At 47.8% G+C, this 19,684-nt stretch overlaps 1 protein-coding gene across 15 annotated transcripts in view; it reads right to left on the reverse strand.

Annotated features, from left to right (window-relative positions):
- Positions 1–19,684, reverse strand: part of CAPRIN2 (caprin family member 2) — a 47,322-nt gene that overhangs the window by 20,601 nt on the left and 7,037 nt on the right. For all 15 annotated transcript variants that reach the window (XM_051850393.3, XM_017343297.4, XM_051850392.3 and 12 more), the window contains exons 4-8: positions 12,542–12,628; positions 8,997–9,235; positions 6,804–6,886; positions 4,135–4,302; positions 455–498 (exon numbers count right to left, since the gene is read on the reverse strand). In XM_051850393.3, coding sequence (XP_051706353.1) covers positions 455–498; positions 4,135–4,302; positions 6,804–6,886; positions 8,997–9,235; positions 12,542–12,628 — 621 coding nt within the window. The remainder of the gene's footprint in view (positions 1–454; positions 499–4,134; positions 4,303–6,803; positions 6,887–8,996; positions 9,236–12,541; positions 12,629–19,684) is intronic.

Raw genomic sequence — 19,684 nt, forward strand, 5'->3', positions numbered from 1 at the left:
TTCCTGTTTCCTGGAGACATCAGTTATACCACGCTTCTGCTTCCCCCGTTCTGGTCAGCTCCCACACATTTAAATGTCAACAAAAGCCAAGACCCTTTCTACTAGCAGTGCATGTAAAATCTGGACACAGCAAAATCCTGCACCTCTTTAAATCCTAACAGAAAGGTCCAGCAGCCAACGCTGGAGCACTTACTGCAGAGCAGACAACGTTCTAAGTAATTCAGAATCAGGGAACTCCTTTAATCCCCACAATAAGCCCACAAGACAGACAGTATCTCCAGGCCCATCTTACACACGGGGACACCAGACACAGCCAGGCCTGAATTCCTGCCGAAGTCACTGAGCTCGGAAGCTGCAGGCTCAGGCTGTCTGGCTGCAGAGCCTCTGCTCCTGACCGGGACACCACGCGGAAGTCTAAGAGACGCCATCAGCCAATCGCCTCTCGGCATCTTACCTCGCGCGGCTGTATCTCTGGCTGTGCGAGTTCCATAAGAGACTCTGGGAAGATAAGATAATAGTAAATAATCATTAGGTCATCTAGACGCTTGAATACAATTTGGAAATAAATGTATTTATCTGAGAGACAGAGACACAAGGAGAATGCTCCTGTCTAATGGTTCACTTGTCCCAGAAGGCTCCAACTGCTGGGACGGGCGGGAGCCACAAGCTAGAAACGAAATCCAGGTCTGCCAACTACGTGAGCCATCGTCACAGGCACCTCCCAGGGTGTGCATTAACAGGAGGCAGGACACAGAAGCCAGAGCCAGCTATCAACGCCAGTACTCGGCAATGGGACGTGCAGCCCTCACTCGTCAGGCCAAACGCCCGCTCTCTAAGTTGTTAGTCTGATTACAATTCCATCAACGTATTTCAGATGATTCAGAAAAGCAATTTTTTTTAAAAAAGCATAAATACAATGTTGGTCAAAAACATGTGTCCCAAAGCTAGTTGAACCTAGGAGGATGAGGCTTCAGAAAGTTCATGCAAAACTAATTTTATGAAAAAATAAGGAGGCCAGCATTGTGGCACAGCAGGTTAATCTGCTGCCTGCAATACCAGCATCCCAAATGAGCGCTGGTTCAAGTTCTGGCTGCTTCACTTCCAATCCAGCTCCCTGCTAACACTTTTGGGAAGGCAGCAGATGATAGTCCAAGTGGGCCAGCACCGCGCCTCACTAGGCTAATCCTCTGCTGTGGCGCCGGCACCCTGGCTTCTAGTCCTGGTTGGGGTGCCATATTCTGTTCCAGTTGCCCCTCTTCCAGGCCAGCTCTCTGCTGTGGCCCGGGAAGGCAGTGGAGGATGGCCCAGGTGCTTGGGCCCTGCACCTGCATGGGAGACCAGGAGGAAGCACCTGGCTCCTGGCTTCGGATCAGCACAGTGCATCGGCCACAGCCGCCATTTGGGGGGTGAACCAACGGAAGGAAGACCTTTCTCTCTCTTTCTCTAACTCTGCCTGTCAAAAAAAAAAAAAGACAGTCCAAGTATCTGGGCCCCTTCCACTTGTGTGGGAGACCCGGATGGAATTCCAGGATCCTGGCTTCAGCCTGGCCTAGCCAGCTGTTGTAGTCATTTGTAAAGTGAACCAAAGAATCAAAATTCTCTCCGGAATTCTGCCTTTCAAATAAATAAATAAAAACACAAAACAAGGAAAACAACCTGAATTTCAAACACTTTTGGACCAAAGTAAACTTATCATTTAATTCCATTTTCCAGGGGCCAGTGCTGTGCCAGCATCCCATAAGGGTGTCAGTTCGAGTCCAGGTTGCTCCACTTCTGATTCGGCTCCTTGCTAATGGCCTGGCCAAGCAGTGGAGGATGGCCCAAGTCCTTGGGCCCCTACACTCACATGGACGATCTGGAATAATCTCCTGGCTTCGTCCTGGCCTAGCTCTGGCCACTGCAGCCATTTGAGAATGAACCAGCAGATGGAAGATCTGTCTCTCCCTCTGCTTCTCTGTAACTCTGCCTTTCGAATAAATGAATAAACCCACCTCTAAAATAAATTTCCATTTTTCCATGAATGTTTTGAAGTACCCACTGGCTCTCACATACAAGACACTTTGCTTTAAGTTTCAGTTAAAAACTGATCTCTGCGGAGATGCTGTCACTCTGAACAGCCTTTGTCTCTACTGTTGAAAACAGTTTTTTCCCACAGTTCAACTATTTGTTGAACTCTTTACTTAGTATAGAGCTACTCATGTGAATACAGTTAATTCAAAATAGATCTCAGTAAAAATAAGAATGGGAATAGGAGGAGGAAGAGGAAGCGGGCTGGGAGTAGGGGTGTGAAGGCGGGCACGGTAGGAAGATTCACTGCTTTCCCAGTTCTTCTTATGAAGTGCGTGAAGTCTGTACTCCTTAGATAAAAGGTTTCTGGGGGGAAAAATACAAGTGATTTCTGGTAGAAAATACACTGTCTCTTCTTTTTAGAAACTATTCTTTTCCCCAATTGGGATCACAGCTCAGATCTCATGGAGTAACAGGGAGTTGTCTCCACTTGAAAGAGGACTGTAAACACCTCCCACAGGGCATGTTAGGGTTTGCAGAGGACCAAGCACAGGCCTGGATACTAAGAACTAAAGGAGAGAGGATGTGAGCGATGACTTGGCTTTTACCGGTGGCTCCAAGAACCTGCCTCCAGGGCTGGCACCGTGGCATGACGGGTGAAGCCACCACCTGTGGCACCGGCATCCAACATGGGCACCAGTTCCATTCCCAGCTGCTCTACTTTCTATCCAGCTCCCTGCTAATGCACCTGAGAAAGCAGCAGAGGATGGCCCAGGCTCTTGGGCCCCTGAACCCACATGAGACCTGGATTAAACTCCTGGCTTCAGCCTGGCCCAGCCCTGGCTGTTGTAGCCATTTGTGAAGTGAACCAGCTAATGGAAGATCTCTCTCTCTCTCCCTGTTTCCCTCTCTCTCCATCACTCTCTCAAATAAATAAATAAACCTTAAAAAAAAAAAATACAAACTAGGGGCCAGCGCCCCGGCTCACTTGGTTAATCCTCTGCCTGTGGTGCTGGCATCCCATACGGCTGCCAGTTCTGGTCCTGGTTGCTCCTCTTCCTGTCCAGCTCTCTGCTGTGGCCCAGGAAGGCAGTAGAGGATGGCCCAGGTGCTTGGGCCCTGTACCCGCATGGGAGACTGGGGGGAAGCACCTGGCTCCTGCTTCGGATTGGCATAGTTCTGGCCGTGGCGGCCATTTGTGGGGTGAACCAACGGAAGGAAGACCTTTCTCTGTCTCTCTCTGTCTAACTAGCTGTCAAATAAATAAATAAAATAAATACAAAAATACAAACTGCCTCCACCACCTCCTGGGCAGAGATATTTCTTATTTGATGGTATTTGTTTAGGTTAAAAGTGCCAATTGCTGCAAATATTTCTTTCCCCATTAAATGCTAATTTGAAAATCATATTTCCTTTAAAAATTTTGATGACTTTTTCCCCTGAATCAACATTCTACTATAATATTGTAATCGCTAACTTACATATTAAATAATTTTAAATGGAATTATCTTACCTATAGTTTAACAGAGAGATTCACTCAAATTTCAGACACACTTAATTTTAACCCATGCATTATACTGGAACAAAGTTGAACCTAATGTTTCCATTAAGGTTCACTCCATAAACCATGGGAATAGGGACTAGAGATGTTCTCTAAACTTAAATTTTCTTGCCCGTTTCACCTGCATGTAGAACCTAACACACTAAAACAAGGCCACAGGGGCAGGCGTTGTGCCACCACAGCTCAAGGTTCTACTTGGGATGCCCACATCCACGCTGCAGGGTCTGGTTCAAGTCCTGCCCACTCAGCATTCCCGACCCAGCTCCTGCTAATGCACCTGGGAGCAGCAGGCGACGGCCCAAGCACTTATTTTCTTGCCACCCATGTGAGAGCCCCAGTTTACTCAAACTCCCACCTCCTGGCTTCAACGTGCACTACCCCAGCTCTTTCTGGCATGTGGAAAGGGAACCAGCAGATGGAAGACAGCTCTCACCCTCTCTCTGTCTCTCCTCCTCTGTCACCCTGCCTCTCCAATAAGTCTTAAAAAAAAAAAATCATGCCATCATTTCAGGATGATTCGACTCATCACACAACTACTAGACAGAGTATCGACAATCACAACAAACCTGACTCTTTGACAGGTTCAGTCTTCAACAACTGTTTTTTCTTTTCAGACTGTATCAGCAGTTCTTCCTCCAAAGATACTTCTTTCTCTTTAGCATTTTTGGGAACTGGGATACTTTCAAAATAGCCTGAGTTCAGCAGTTTAGACAGTAGATCTTTCATGTGTTTATCTAAGAAAGACGGATTAAGACTTAGTATCACATCAACTACTAGTCCACTGAAAATTAAAAGGAACAGAAACCTTAATTCTAGTTGCATCATTACAGTACTTTTGGGGAGACTCAGAAAACTGGTCGGTTCTATGAAAAGGACATGTACAGTCCATCTTGGTTTTATGGTTCGTAATACAAAATTTTAAACATCCAAATCCAAAAGTTCAGTGCATCATTTAAGTCTCTCCGGATTTATAACTAAAAACCAAAGGTCCTAATCAAGAACTCCAGTATGTCACACGAGAACTCCCTCCCTGAGCTGTTAAGTCCTGTTCCTCTAAGACGTCACAACTAGCAACTTCTCCACCCCCCCATCATGAAGGGCTTGGAGCAGGGAAGAGCACTGCTCCGCTGGAGGAGTGCCCGTCTTAGAAAACTGCCAAGTCTGTCCAAACTGCGAGATGCCTTGATTAAGATTTCAGTCTTGGATTGTGATCTGCATCTCTCTTGGCACATCACCATTTGATGATCAAGAAAAATCTTAACGTGACAGTCAAGTCACTGCACTAAACACAGGCATGAGGGCCAAGTCATTCTCCATAGCCAGTAAGAGCTTAGTGGTCCTCCTTTCGCAGAAGTACCATGTCACGTGAGTCCGTTCATCAGCTGATGCTTCACCAACAACATGCACCGATTTCAAGTGCACGGCTTGTACAGATGCACCAAGTTTCCACCAGAACCGTGATGCAGATCATCGTCACCAGCCATCAGAGCCCCTTCGGAGCCCTGTGTCTACCCAGCCCTCCCCAGTCCCTGGCAACTAGTGGTTGCCAACTGCTCTTGGCAGTTGCTCTTGTTCTAGCATTGCCGTTCCTACAATTTCATGCAAATACAATAGGGACTCATTTTGGGGGGCAGGGGGTCTGCCTTCCCTCACCCAGAGTAATTATTTTGGAGATTCATATGTGCAGTTATGGGAATCAATTTTCACTCCTTTTTCTAACTGCTGAGCAGATTCCACGGTTACACATTTTGTTTGTCAGTTTTCAGTTGATGCACATCTAGGCTATATCCAGTTTGGGGCTATTATAAATAAAACTGGTACATTCATGTACAAGGACTTATAAACATGTTTTCATTTTTCTTGGGAATTAGAAATGTAATTGTGGGGGCTGAAGCTGTGGCATAGTGGGTAATGCCACCGCCTGCAGCGCTGGCATCCCACAGGGGCACTGATTCAAGTCCTGGCTGCTCCACTCCCAATACAGCTCTCTACTATGGCCTGGAAAAGCAGCAGAAGATGGCCCAGCTCCTCGGGCTCTTGCACCCACATGGGAGACCCTGAAGAAGCTCCTGGCTCTTGGCTTCGGATCGGCCCCGCTCCAGTTGTTGCAGCCACTTGGGGAGTGAACCAGCGGATAGAGGACCTCCCTCTCTCTCTCTGCCTCTGACTTTTAAACAAGTAATTGTTTATTCATACTAAACACATACTTAATTTTACAAGAAATGTCAGGGGCTGACAAGGTCGCATAGTAGGTTAAGCCTCTCCGCCTGCGATGCTAGCATCCCTTATGGCCACCGGTTCGTTTTCTGGATGCTTCACTTCCAATCCAGCTCTCTGCTTATGGCCTAGGAAGGGAGTAGAAGATGGCCCAAGTGCTTGGCCCCTTGCACCTGTGTGGGAGACCCGGAAGAAGGGCCTGGCTCCTGGCTTCAGATCGGCCCAGCTTGAGCCGTTGCTGCCATGTGGGGAGTGAGTCAGTGGATGGAAGACCTCTGTCTATAATTCTGCCTCTCAAATAAATAAATCCTTAAAACAAAGAAATTGTGAAACTTTTCCCTGATTTTCCTAACCAAGAAAGAATTTTTAATTGATATTTAAATTTGAAAGGACTTAGAAATCTTAGAACAGTTAAACATACTTGGATTTTTTTTTTAGAAAGGAAACAATCACTAGTTAATAAAACATTCTGCCAGCTCCTAGTGACTTCTCATTATCCTAAGCGAATACAACAAAGCTATGTACTTGATGCCCGGCCCTTGGTACTTGGTCATTTGGCCAAAGGCTCTCTAGGAAGGCAAAAGGACTCACTCCCTGCACTGCATTTCCAGACGGAGAAAAAGCAATGCTCCCCCAGCAACACCGCTGACCTATCATACTCTGTCTTGGTCTGATCCGGTCACTAAGCCCTCACGCTGAAGATGTGTGGATGTAGCATTCTTGAGTAGAGTAGGTTTTACCATGCAGAATAGAGAACCGAACCCCAAAACATTCAAGGTAGGATTGAAGCCAGAACTGGTGCTGAGCTCTTGTCCCCAAACCACACTGATCCGCCACTTCCAAGCTCTCTCTACATTCTGTTTTTGTGAACAATATTATACGATTAATTAAACCAAGGGACCCCTCTCCCAAAGACTCCAGTCTTGTGAGACCCGTAAGCTCTGATGGACACGGTGTAGCCCCTCTGCTTCGTACTAAACCTCCAGACATCCCTATATCCAGAAGAGAGGAGACTCACATGTCGTTCCTACTACTGCTTTCTCGCTACCTTCCAGAAGGTCCCAGAAGTACAAGGACGACTGCTCCATCTGGTCTTCAACACTGACAAGGAAAAGCAGCAGCAGAACACAGTGGCTTCAGAAGCACATAGAGCGCCGGGCAGCACAGAGTGCAACGCGGCCCTTCAGTTACAACATTCCAGCGTTAACTTTGTCTTTTCACTCTTTGGAAATAACCAAAATTTATAAAAGGTGACAATGCTCATTTATGCATTTCAAATGAGATACTTTTTCCTTAAAATACCTAAAACAGAGATTTTACCAAATACAACCACCCAGCAATAGATGAACAAGAGGGGACAGCTGCCAATGCGGCATCATTAGCCACCACGTGCGCGTCCCAGACACAGCAACGGCCGAATGGACACCTGAGCTGCATTTCTTAAAGAGACCAGCCTACTTTGCTAATTGTTTTTCTTATATGTCACTTGTTACAGTAAGCTGCACCCACCTAAGTGAGAAGGAACCAGCAAGTGATCCAACAGGTAATGATAGAGTACACACGGCCGAGCCCGGTGCTGTGGCATAGCGGGGTAAGCTGCCACCAGCAACGCCAGCATCTCAGGAGGGCGCCGTTCACGTCCCGGCTGCTCCACTTCAGACCCTGCTTCCTGCTAACGGCCTGGGAAAGCAGTGCAACACGGCCTAGCGTTTGGGTCTGTGCTACCCACATGAGACACCCAGGCGAAGCTCATGGACGCAGCCTGGCCCAGCAGTGGCCGCTGCAGCTATCTGGGGAGTGATCCAACAGATGAGGAGCCCTCTTCTCACTCTCCCTCTTCCCCTCTAACTTAAATTCATTAAATTAAATGAATAAATCTTAAAAAAAAAAAAAAAAAAAAACGGCCATGCACAGGTAGCTCAGTTTCACGAGGCTTCTCTGTGAATGACTTCCAGTAACAGCTCAAGTCTGACTACTTAACCACGGCTGGCAGATGCCAATATGGAACAACCTGGGTTTCACAAAGCTGAAGTAGAAAGATCCATTCAACTCCACTGAACAAAAACAGCTTATGGGAAACCACAGGGTAAAAACTGAGGGCATACAATTTGCTAGACTTATATTTTAAATGATCAGAAGGCTGTCTCAGCATTGGCTCACAGCACAGTAAACACACAAAATAATCTTAACTATAATTTTGGCCAACTTAAATTTTCTTTTCCTCTACAGAAGTAGAGCAGGTACACAAAGCCAAAGACTCTGAAATTAAAATAACGTTCTATGGGCCGGTGCTACAGCAGTGCACGTTAAGTTGCCACCTGCAGCACAGGTATCCCATATAGGCGCCGGTTCAAGTCCCAGCTGCTCCACTTTGATCCAGCTCCAAGCTAATGCACCTGGGAAGGCAGTGGAGGATGGCCCAAGTGCTTGGGCCCTTGTGCTCACATGGGAGACATGAAAGAAGCTCCTGGCTCCTAGTTTCAGCCTGGCCCAGCCCTGGCCATTGCACCCTTTTGCGGAGTGAACCAGTGGATAGATCTTTCTCTCTTGAGGTCGGCCAAGTGGCATAGTGTGTAAAACTGCTGGCATCCCATATGGGCATCGGTTCCCATCCCAGCTGCTCCCCTTCTGATTGAGTTCCCTGTTAATGCTCCTGGGAAAGCAGTAGACGATGCCCCAAGTCCTTGGACCTCTGCGCCCACATTGGAGATCCAGAAGAAGCTCACAGCTTTGGACTGGCCCTGCTTGGAGCAGATGTGGCCATCTGGAGAGTGAACCAGCAGGTGGAAGATTTTGGTTCTATCTCTCCGTGTGTGTGTGTGTGTGTGTGTGTGTGTGTTTCTGTCTCGCTCTCTCTGTTCCTCTTTCAAATAAATTTACACCTTTTAAAAAAAAACTCTCTGCCTCTAACTCTGCCTTTCAAATAAATAAATCTTAAAAACAATGTTCTATGAATATTATGTATAACAGGACTTCTGTATGGTTATAACCTGATCAGACATTATTAAACTCAGTTTTATAATTAAAAAGCATGATAAGAGACCATTCAAATTCACATGCCTTCTAGACAATCTGTCCACTCTATTGAAGTATGAGCCAGCCAGACTTCCCAAACTGATCAACGCGGTCTCAGTTAACTCCTAACTTCATGCGTAACTACACAGTCCAAGTGCTATGTGACCAACTTCAGGCAAACCTTCCCCAAGCTTACCTCAGACTTTCGTTCCTCTCGGGGCAGGTCAGTTTTGAAAATTTAATGAGGTAGTCGAGTTCTTTTGAAGGCAAATACACTGCCCCATTCAAGCCCCCTCGGAAGTCCTTCTGCACGTGCTCCTGCGTCAGGTTCTGCAGCACGTACTGCACCTGCAGGATGGTCCGCAGCTTCTTCTTCTCGGCCTCCAGCTTGATCAGGTGCTCCCTCCTCTGGGCCTTCTTCTGCGCTTTCAGCAGCTGTGGAAACCGACAGTCACTGAGCGGGACAACCCTCCACCCGCTTGGGAGCCACGGGCGCTCACAAAACCCCACAGCTGGGCCAACAGGCCACTGAAACCACCGATCAATGAACGGCTGAGTCTCGGGGACCCAGGGCACAGCGAGCCCCGACAACCGACTCCGCACCCAGCACCTCCAAGCCCCCAGGAAGGCGGGAAGCAGAGCATCCAGCTGTGGACTGCACGCTGACCTCGAGTCTACCTCTTCCTAGGAACGTGCATCAAGCCTTCGCAGGCCAACTCTGTTAGCAAGTGCTTTGGCGTCAATGTGGGGTACTGTTCATGTTTCAGAGGAAAAATGTCAACTCAAATGGTCTATTTCCAACTGACCAAAGGTTTCAGGCTAAAGCATAAGGAAACAAAAACTAACAGACCTGTCTCACGAGTCAATGCAGAAAACCACAGCAAACGTGTTCTTCAAAAGGAGGAAAAGTGGAGATTTTATTTTGTAAGTTTGCCCTCCAGCCTGAAGACAGCTGTAGCCTCTAATACTCAGCTAACGACAAGGATATGGAAAATTAGAGCCACTTAGGTTTTCCCTTAAATACTGTGTGTGTGGTGACAGCAGCTCTGGGTCTTCTCCATGCCACAGGACAACAGCACAGTAAAGCCTTGTATCATCAACACTGTCACACAATTATGCCACCTTAAAACCTCGCATCATCCCAACTCTGCCACCTTAACCCTCGCCTAAGGCATGGGCCCAGGAACGGCCACCACTTAACGACCCCACACCACAGCTCGTATGGCACCAAATGGCTTCATTCTCGTATCCGCACCCATGTCACTCACCAGCCCGACACCAGCGCCTGCCACGCAGCAGCCGGACACGCAACAGGACAGAAGATTCCTGGCCAATGACTCAAGCACCACAAAGCACATCATGTCCCACATCAGGATCGTCTGTCACAAAAAGCCATTTCCTTACCGAGGCAGACCCTCACATGAAAGCGTGCGTCTTTCTTCTAGCTGAGGATACAGGGAATGTTCTGCTCCCAAGCAACACGACTGCCCAACAGAATTCATTTTCTGACCCACGACTGAGAACGAAGAACCCCAGCCAATGAATGGCAAGCTTCACACCAACACAAGGAGGACACCATACGGGCGCCGGTTCTATTCCCGGCTGCTCCACTTCTGATCCAGCTTCCCACTAATGCACCTGGGCAAGCGGCACAAGATGGTGCTTACGCTTGGGCCCCTGCATCCACACAGGAGACGCCCCATGCTCCTGCCTTCAGCTTGACCCAGCCCCAGCCATTGCAGCCATCTGGGGAGTGAACCAGCATACGGAAGACCTCTGTCTCTCCTCAACTCTGCTTTTCAAATAATTAAAATAAATTAAAAAAAAAAAAAACCTCAGTGGGGAATAATAAAAAGTGGCAAGCTGAGAGCTACCTCTACACCCCAGAAGAACTCGGGGTCCTACCCTGCCTCTCCCACTCAGCGACACGTGACTTTCAGTAAGACCCAAGACTCGGGAGCCTTATCTGAACAAAGACTGTTTACAGTCACATCCCAGACTGCTGTAGGAATCACGTGGAGTGACCTAAGTGCCTGGCACAGAAACGAGTTTCAATATAAAAAGGAGTTGGTGCTGGGCACAGCGGTGAGGAGCCTGCTTAGAATACCCACATCCCGTCCTGGAACGCCTGCCGCAGATCCTGGCTCCTCTGCTGACCCAGCTTCCTGCTAATGGGCACCTCGGGAACCAGCAAGTGGTGGCCTCAGATACTGGGGTCCCTGCCACCTAGGTGGAGACCCAGACCGAGCTCCTAGCCATTTCTCTCTGTAACTCTCTCAAAAAAATCAATTTAAAAGGGGGGGGGGGCAGTGCCATGGCATACTAGGCTAAAGATCCACCTACGGTGCTGGCATCCCATATCAGGGCTGGTTTGTGTTCTGGCTGCTCCTCTTCCACCTCTTCCAAGCCAGCTCTCTGCTACGGCCTAGAAAAGCCGTGGAAGATGGCCCAGGTCCTTGGGCCCCTGCGTGCAAGACCCAGAAGAGGCTCCTGCCATCACATCAGCTCAGCTAGCCACTGGGGCCACATGGAGAGTGAACCTACAGATGGGAGGTCTCTGTCTATAACTCAACCTCTCAAATAAATAAATAAAAAAAAAAATGTTCCTGGCTCCTGGCTTTGACCCTGATGGCTGCAGGTATTTGGAAAGTCAATCAATGAATGGAAGATGTCTCTGCCTTTCAAATAAATATTTAATAACTGTGCAATTAGCAAAAAACTAAAATAAAGTGATAAATGTGTGAGCTAAAATAGGCTGTGGTTGACAGGAAAAGCTAGCGTCTTGGACCTGCATCAACAGAGCACCAAGCAAAACAGCTTGATGGCTCCGTGTGATTCCACCATAGATCCGTGTGCTACCTCTTATCCCCTCCCAGAAAACCCAGAACTGTACTATACTCCACGGACTGTGATGACAGACGTCTTCGGCCTAGACACCATTCTTTGTATTCCAGTGGAGGAAGACGGAAGAGATTCTTAGACCACTGTAAACAATGGGTAAGACTCATGGAATGCCCTCCCCCACCACTGGCAGAAATCATCAAGAAACTTCTTCAAATTACTAGAACAAGACTTTTAAAGGGCCTTTTTTTTTTTTTTTAAGATTTATTATTTATTTATTTGAAAGAGCGAGAGAAGGAGAGGCAAAAAGAGAGAGAAAGACAGAGGTCTTCCATTCGCTGGTTCACTCCCCTATTGGCGGCAAGGACCAGAGCTGTGCCAGTCCCAAGCCAGGAGGGAGGAACTTCCTCTGGGTCTCCCAGGTGGGTGCAGGGGCCCAAGGACTTGGGCCATCTTCCACTGCTCTCCCAGGACATAGCAGAGAGCTGGACTGGAAGTGGAGTGACTGGGACTCGAACCGGCACCCATATGGGATACCGGCACTGCAGGCAGCAGCTTTAACCTTCACACACTGGTAAGGGCCTCCTAACGCTAAGACCCTGACCCAGGAAGAACACGTCCTCAGTGAAGAACGCGGCTCCACTGTAACTACTGAGTGACGTGGTTAGAGGTCGGAGTCTGACCGCCAACACGGACCACCTCCCAAGCAGTGAGGCCACACTTGAGCTCTCCAAAACATGCATCTGGAACTCCTGGTAGTAACTCTTCACGCTTCAGAGGAGTGCAAACCCGGTGCACCCCCCACGGGAAGCCCGTATGATAAAGCACCACCACCACACATAACACTTCCCTCAGGACTAGTGGTTACAGCGACCAAGAAGGCAAAGCAAACACACTCACGTCTTGGCTTAGTCCAGAAAAGGTTTTCTGTAGCTCCTTGGCGAATTCCAAGTTATGCAGCACTTCTTCGTATTTCTCTACGGCTTCCTACCACACAGAGAAGCAAGCATCAATTCCATGACGTTCTGAGCATGAATACGTCAGAATCAGTGCTCCTTCAACACAGAGCCGACACAGCAAGGTACTTACCTTCCACAAAACAGTTAGTCCAAGTTACATAAAGATGAACTTCAAAACCGAACTTTCATGTGGAAATTCTAATGTTAGAAATTCAGGGGCCGGCGCTGTGGTGCAGCAGGTTAAAGCCCTGGCCTGAAGCTCCAGCATCCCATATGGGTGCCGGTTCGAGACCCGGCTGCTCCACTTTCAATCCAGCTCCCTGCTATGGCCTAGGAAAACAGTACAAGGCTCAAGTCCTTGGGCCCCTGCACCCACGTGGGAGACCCGGAAGAAGCTCCTGGCTTCGGATCAGTGCAGCTCCGGCTGTTGCAGCCAACTGGGGAGTGAATATGAGATGGAAGACCTCTCTCTCTCTCTCTCTGCTTCTCCTCTCTATGTAACTGTGACTTTCAAATAAAAACAAATTAAAAAAAAAAAAAAGAAATTCAATTTAACTTGGCATTTTGCTCTTTTAACTTAATAGCCACAATTCGTTAGCTCATTTACTTTGATTTATCTGAAAGGCAGAGTATCAGCAAGAACAAGAGAGGTATCGAGGGACCTCCCACCTGTTGGTTCACTGCCCAAATGCCCCCAACAGCCAAGGCTGATCCAGGTAAAGCCAGGAGCTGGGAACTCCATCTGAGTCTCCCACGTGGGTGGCAGAGGCTCACGTACTTGGGACGTGAGCAGGTGGTCTTCATCCCAGAGATTCCAACACGGCATACGGATGTCCCAAGTGGCAGCTTAACCCACTGCGCCACAACACTCACCCCACAAATTCAGTTCTTGGGGTAGAAATCTGCCCCCTCTATGAAGTCAAGGTCTGAAGAAGGTAGCTGTTAAGATCATTCAGTCAGCAGGATTCGTCTCTCAATATTCACTACTCAGGTTTATTACGCAAGTACCACCATGAATCACAGATGAACAATTTCAAAATGATTAGGAAAAGATGTGAGAACTAAGTATCTTAACATAAAAAGTGTGCAATGTCCTACCAGAAAATTAAATGAGCAAATTTTGGAACTGGCAGTTGCTGTACCCAAGACACTACTTGGGACCCAAGCATCCCACATTAGAGTACTTGGTTCAAGTCCCGGCTCTGCTTCCAATTCCAGTTTCCAGCAAACGTGCACCACGAAACCCAACATATGATGGCTCAAGTACTTGGATCCCTGCCACTCAAGTGCAAACCCAAACTGAGTTCTGAGGTCTTAGTTTCAGTCTAATCCAATCCCTCACGTGTTGCATTTGTCGAGTCCATCAGCAGATGGAAGATCTCTCTACACATCTCTGCCCCTCAGATAAAATAAAATTTTTAAAAATATTTGATTTATTTACTATTTGAAATGCAGAGTGAGAGACAGAGATAACTCTTCTACCCAGTGGCTCACTCCTCAAATGCCTCCATCAGCCAGTGCTGGGCCAGGCCGAAGTTGGAAGCCAGGAACTTCATCCAGGTCTCCCACATGGGTGGCAGAGGCCCAAGTACTTGAGCCATCATCTGCTGCCTCCCTGGGATGTCAGGAAGAAGCAGGATCAGAAACAGAACAACCAGGACTTGAGTTGGTACTTTAAGACGCAGGCATCGCAAGCAACACTTTAACCCAGTGTGACACAACATCTATCTACCCCAAATAAAATCCAAAGTCAAAGAAGCTAGATGTACAAGACTTTATATGAAATTTCCAGAATAGATAAATTTATATAGAGAGAATCAAGACAGAGTATAATAGTGAGTTTTTCAGGGTGATAGAACCATTGTAAACTGGTTGTGATATGCACCATTATACCTCTTCACAGTTATGGGGAATACAATCCGGGGGCAGTCAGCACGGCACTGGGTGACACCATTGCTTGGGACGCCCACATCCCACGACAGGGCTGGCTACTGTCCCAGCACCTCTGTTTCCAAACCAGGCTCTTGTTAATTTCCCCTGGGAGGCAGCAGAAGAGGTTTCAAGCGCTTGGGACCATGCCACCCTTGCAGGAGACCCAGATGGAGTTCTGGGCTCCTGGCTATTGCAGGCATTTGAGGAGTGAGCCAACAAATGGGTGGTACCTCCTTCTGTCTCTGTCACTCTACCTTTCAAGTAGACAACAAAAAACAACTATTAAAAAAAATTCAAATATTGCACATATACATTTATAAAAACAAAAAAGGCAGAAGTTTGATAATACTAAGTCTGTGTGACACTGTAGAGCAATACCTTCTCCTGTGAACTACCAGTATCAGTAACCGCCAATACGATGATTCCGGAGAACAGTTTTGGCATTTTTACCCATTAAGTTAACCAACGGGCATATCCAAAAGCCCAACAGTAAGCCAACTCCTTAACACAGCTCCAGGTCAAACTGTTCATAACACCAAGAAACTTAGAAGCAACCAACGCATCCACCTTTCACGCACTGCTACTGAGAGAACAAAACACAGCTGCCTGCACTGAGATAACTAAGAAAGCCATCTTTCATCTGTGTACCTCTAACAGTGGAACCTGCAGGTGACAGACGGCTGCCTGTGTCTGCTCACTCCCCACCTGCTCACAAGCTGTCCCCGCGGGTTCTAACCCTACCACCAGACACAGGACCTCCTAGAGGAGGTACCGAAATATGCTTAGGATTCTGATCGGATGTTAAAACTTTTCAACCGAACCAGACACTAACACTTCTGTTCCAGGGAAGGGATGCTCGAGGCCACGGCAGTGAACTGGAAAACAAAGTCTCAAGAGAGGAGATCGAGTAGAAGGCTCACGTGACATTGAGGCGACCACCTCTGCAGAAAGGGAGAAGCACAGAGGATGTCATTCTCCTCAACGGGGTTATTATCACAGCTCAGCACTAAGGAATTAATACCAATCCTAACTCATTTTATTTCTCACAATGTTTTTTCTTAATTCATCTCACAGAGGGAGGCAGAGAGTGCTCCCCTCTGCTGCTTCACTCTCAACTGCCTACAATGGTGGGGAGAAGGGGCCAAGGGGAACCCAAACCTGGAGTCAGAAACTCAATCCAGGCCTTCCAGGTGAGCGGCAGGAACCCAGTCCCTCGAGCCATCACTACTGCCTCCCTTAGCAAGCTGGAACGGGGAGCCAGAGCTGCAACTTATCCCTGGGCACTCAGGGGCAGGACGTGGGCATCCTCACTGGTGGCTTAACTGCTCCGGGGGCTGAGCTTCTCTGCCAAGGGGCATCTACAGATTCACACCTTCACTCACAGACATCAACAAATTATCTGCTTACAAGTCAGCCTGCTTCCCTGTTAGAATGGCTTTCATACAGAAACCAACAAACAACAAATGGGGAAAAAGGTACCCTAATCTACCGCTGGTGATGTAAACTGGTACGGCCACTATGGAAGACAGCACGAAGACACCTCAGAAATCTGAATACAGACCTAACATATATCCCAGCCATCACACTCCTGGGAATTTACCCGAGGGAAATGAAATCAGCATATCAGAGCTATCTGCACCCCCATGTTTATTGCAGCTCAATTCACAATAGCTAAGATAAGGAATCAACCAAGATGCCCATCAACAAGACTGGATAAAGAAATTATGGGATATGTACACCATGGAATTCTACACTGTGGTTAAAAAAAAAAATGAAATCCGGTCATTTGCAACAAAATGGATCAATCCGGCAAACATCATACTTAGTGAAATAAGCCAGTCCCAAAGGGACAAATATATGTTCTCCCTGATCTATGGTAACTAATACAGCACCTACAAGGTCATCTATAGAAGTGAAATCGACACTTTGTGATGCAATGACTTGGAACAGCCTTGTCTCAACTGCTGAAGAAGTTTTTTCCTCCCACTGTTTGTTGAAAACCTTTACTTAGTATAATCTTATATGCATAAAGTTAATTGAAAAATAGATCTTAGGGGCGGCGCTGTGGCACGGCGGGTTAATGCCCTGGCCTGAAGCGCCGGCATCCCATACAGGTGCTGGTTCGAGACCTGGATGCTCCATTTTCCATCCAGCTTTCTGCTATGGCCTGGGGAAGCAGTGGAAAATGGCCCAAGTCTTTGGGCACCTGCACCTGCATGGGAGACCTGGAAGAAACTCCTGGCTCCTGGCTTAGGAACAGCGCAGCTCCGACTGTTGCAGTCAGTTGGGGAGTGAACCATCAGATCGAAGACCTCTCTGCCTAACTCTGACTTTCACATGAATAAATAAATTTTTAAAAAAATAGATCTTAGGAAAAAATAAGAATGGAACAGGAGAGGGAGGAGGAAAAAGGGTGGGATGTTCCTCAAGTTATATTTAGGAAATACATGAAGTTTGCAGACATTAAATAAAAGATTTCTGTGGGTGGGGCAAGTTAGCCTGCTACAGATTTATTGAATTTCAAATCCCATCTACAGCGGCCTTAGATCTCGCACGCTAGATACAGTCCACGGGTGGGCCAGCCGTTCCCCACCCCTGCATGAGGCCCAGTGCCCACCTCCTTCTAACTGTTTCTCAGAATTTCTGAGTGCCCCCTGCCAACAGCTCAAAACACACTCGAATCTTGGTTCCACATTTCCAATTGTGATCCAATGAAAGCAAAATTAAGTTTGTGAAAGACACAAACTGTGAAATTTCTCCTGGGGCTGGGTGTCGTGACACAGGGGGTCAAAGCCATCGCTTGGGACACCTGCATCCCATAGCATCCTTGTGGTGCCAGTTCCCGTCTCAGCTCCTCCACTTCCGATGTTCCCTCATGCTAATGGGCCTGGGAAAGCAGAGATGATGGCCCAAGTATTTGAGTTCCTGCCACCTACATGGAGACCTTGACTGAGTGCCAGGTTCCTGGCTTCCATCTGGCACAGCCCCCGTGGATGCAGGCGTTCAGGGAGTAAACAAGTGGACCTAAGACCTCTCTCCCCCTCTTTTTCACTTTGCCTTTCAAAGACACAAATATTTTTACACTATCTTTCCCATGAACAATACCGAAAGTGCAGTATCAAACCTGATACAGCTAATGTGATAAAGGAAAATTCACTGTCTTCAAAGAACTTTAGAAAACGAAATTGTCATTAGAAAAAGCAAATAAACCGAATGAAAGCAAAAAGCTAAAGTGAGTTGAAAAGACAAAAAAGTGGAATAAACCAAAAAAGTTTATTATTTTCAAGAAGTTTATAAAAATTGCCTCCAAAACAAGAAATCTAAACACAATGCATTTTTAAAGAAAAACAGATTATTTCCCAAGAGCTCACTCTGAAAACAGATTACAAGAGGAGGAGCAGACTCCGATGGTTTCACACAGGAAACACAGCCCTGGAGCCAAAGGAAGAGGGGAGGGGGAGGGGCAGGCAGAGCGCAGGGTCTTTGGGGAGAGAACTCCACTTTACACTGCCACTGCACCTGTCAACACCCACAAGGGGCATCTCTCAAGGGAACAGCATGGAGCAGACGACCTGTCAGGGCAGGTTCATCACACCTAAACCTGCTATTCTAATGACAGACGCTGACAGCGGAGGCGGATGCGCCCGTGTTAGGTGCAGGATGCCCCAGTTCTCTACTTCCTGCTCAACTGTCCAATAAAACAAAGCTTGAAGGCCGGCGCTGTGGCTCACTAGCGGCCTAGCGGCGCCGGCACACCAGGTTCTAGTCCCGGTCGGGGCGCCGGATTCTGTCCCGGTTGTCCCTCTTCCAGGCCAGCCCTCTGCTGTGGCCAGGGAGTGCAGTGGAGGATGGCCCAGGTGCTTGGGCCCTGCACCCCATGGGAGACCAGGAAAAGCACCTGGCTCCTGGCTCCTGCCATCGGATCAGCGCGGTGCGCCGGCCACAGCGCGCCGGCCGCGGCGGCCATTGGAGGGTGAACCAACGGCAAAGGAAGACCTTTCTCTCTGTCTCTCTCTCTCACTGTCTACTCTGCCTGTCAAAAAAAAAAACAAAAACAAAAACAAAGCTTGAGGGGCCGGTGCTGTGGCGCAGCGTGTTAACGCCCTGGCCTGAAGCACCAGCATCCCATATAGATGCCAGTTCAAGACCCAGCTGCTCCACTTCTGATCCAGCTCTCTGCTGTGGCCTGGGAAAGCAGTAGAGGATGGCCCAAGACCTTGAGCCCCTGCAACAGCGTGGGAGACCCGGAAGAAGCTCCTGGCTCCTGGCTCCAGATTGGCGCAGCTCCGGCCATTGCGGCCAACTGGGAAGTGAACCAGCAGATGGAAGACCTCTGTGTGTGTGTGTGTGTAACTCTTTTAAATAAATAAATAAATCTTAAAAAAAAAAAAAGTACATACAGTAAGATGAGAACCAAACAGGGTAAAGACAGGGCTGAGAGGAAGTGTTACATCTTCTTAAGTATTTCCTCATTTCAGAACCATGTACCAACTTTAAACACTAAACTTCGAGCTTTTTAATTAAATGCTGAAATATTTACATCAGTTCTCACGTTTCTTCTCACCTTAAATACACCTTAAACACACACTGCTCTTGAACGGGGATGTGCTTTCTCAAAGCAGCACAAACTACACGGTCAATCACATCCAAAGATGAAATATTCAGTCACTTTACACTTAATCAATCTGTATGCAGCAAGCATTTTAATGCCTACTAGATGCAGTGCACCAGGCATATAGCAGGAACACACAAAATCCTACTATCACAGAGCTTGTACTGAGAAAGACAGAGATAAACAAAATAAAACAGAATTTCACCGTTTCTCGGAGAAATGCTAACTTCTGCTACAAAAAGGAAAAGGATCTGAGGCGTATGCACAGGGCGTGGTGGTCATGTAGTCACGCAAGGCCTTCCTGAGGTGACCTTCAAATACAAAGCTGCAGGAGGGGCCGGCGCCACAGCTCACTAGGCTAATCCTCCACTTTGTGGCACCGGCACACTGGGTTCTAGTCCCAGTCAGGGCGCCAGATTCTGTCCTGGTTGCCCCTCTTCCAGGCCAGCTCTCTGCTGTGGCCCGGGAGTGCAGTGGAGGATGGCCCAAGTGCTTGGGCCCTGCACCCCATGGGAGACCAGGAGAAGCACCTGGCTCCTG

This window comes from Oryctolagus cuniculus, chromosome 9 (assembly GCF_051225735.1).
Source record: "Oryctolagus cuniculus isolate XC-2025 breed Fujian yellow rabbit chromosome 9, ASM5122573v1, whole genome shotgun sequence".
Taxonomy (NCBI): domain Eukaryota; kingdom Metazoa; phylum Chordata; class Mammalia; order Lagomorpha; family Leporidae; genus Oryctolagus; species Oryctolagus cuniculus.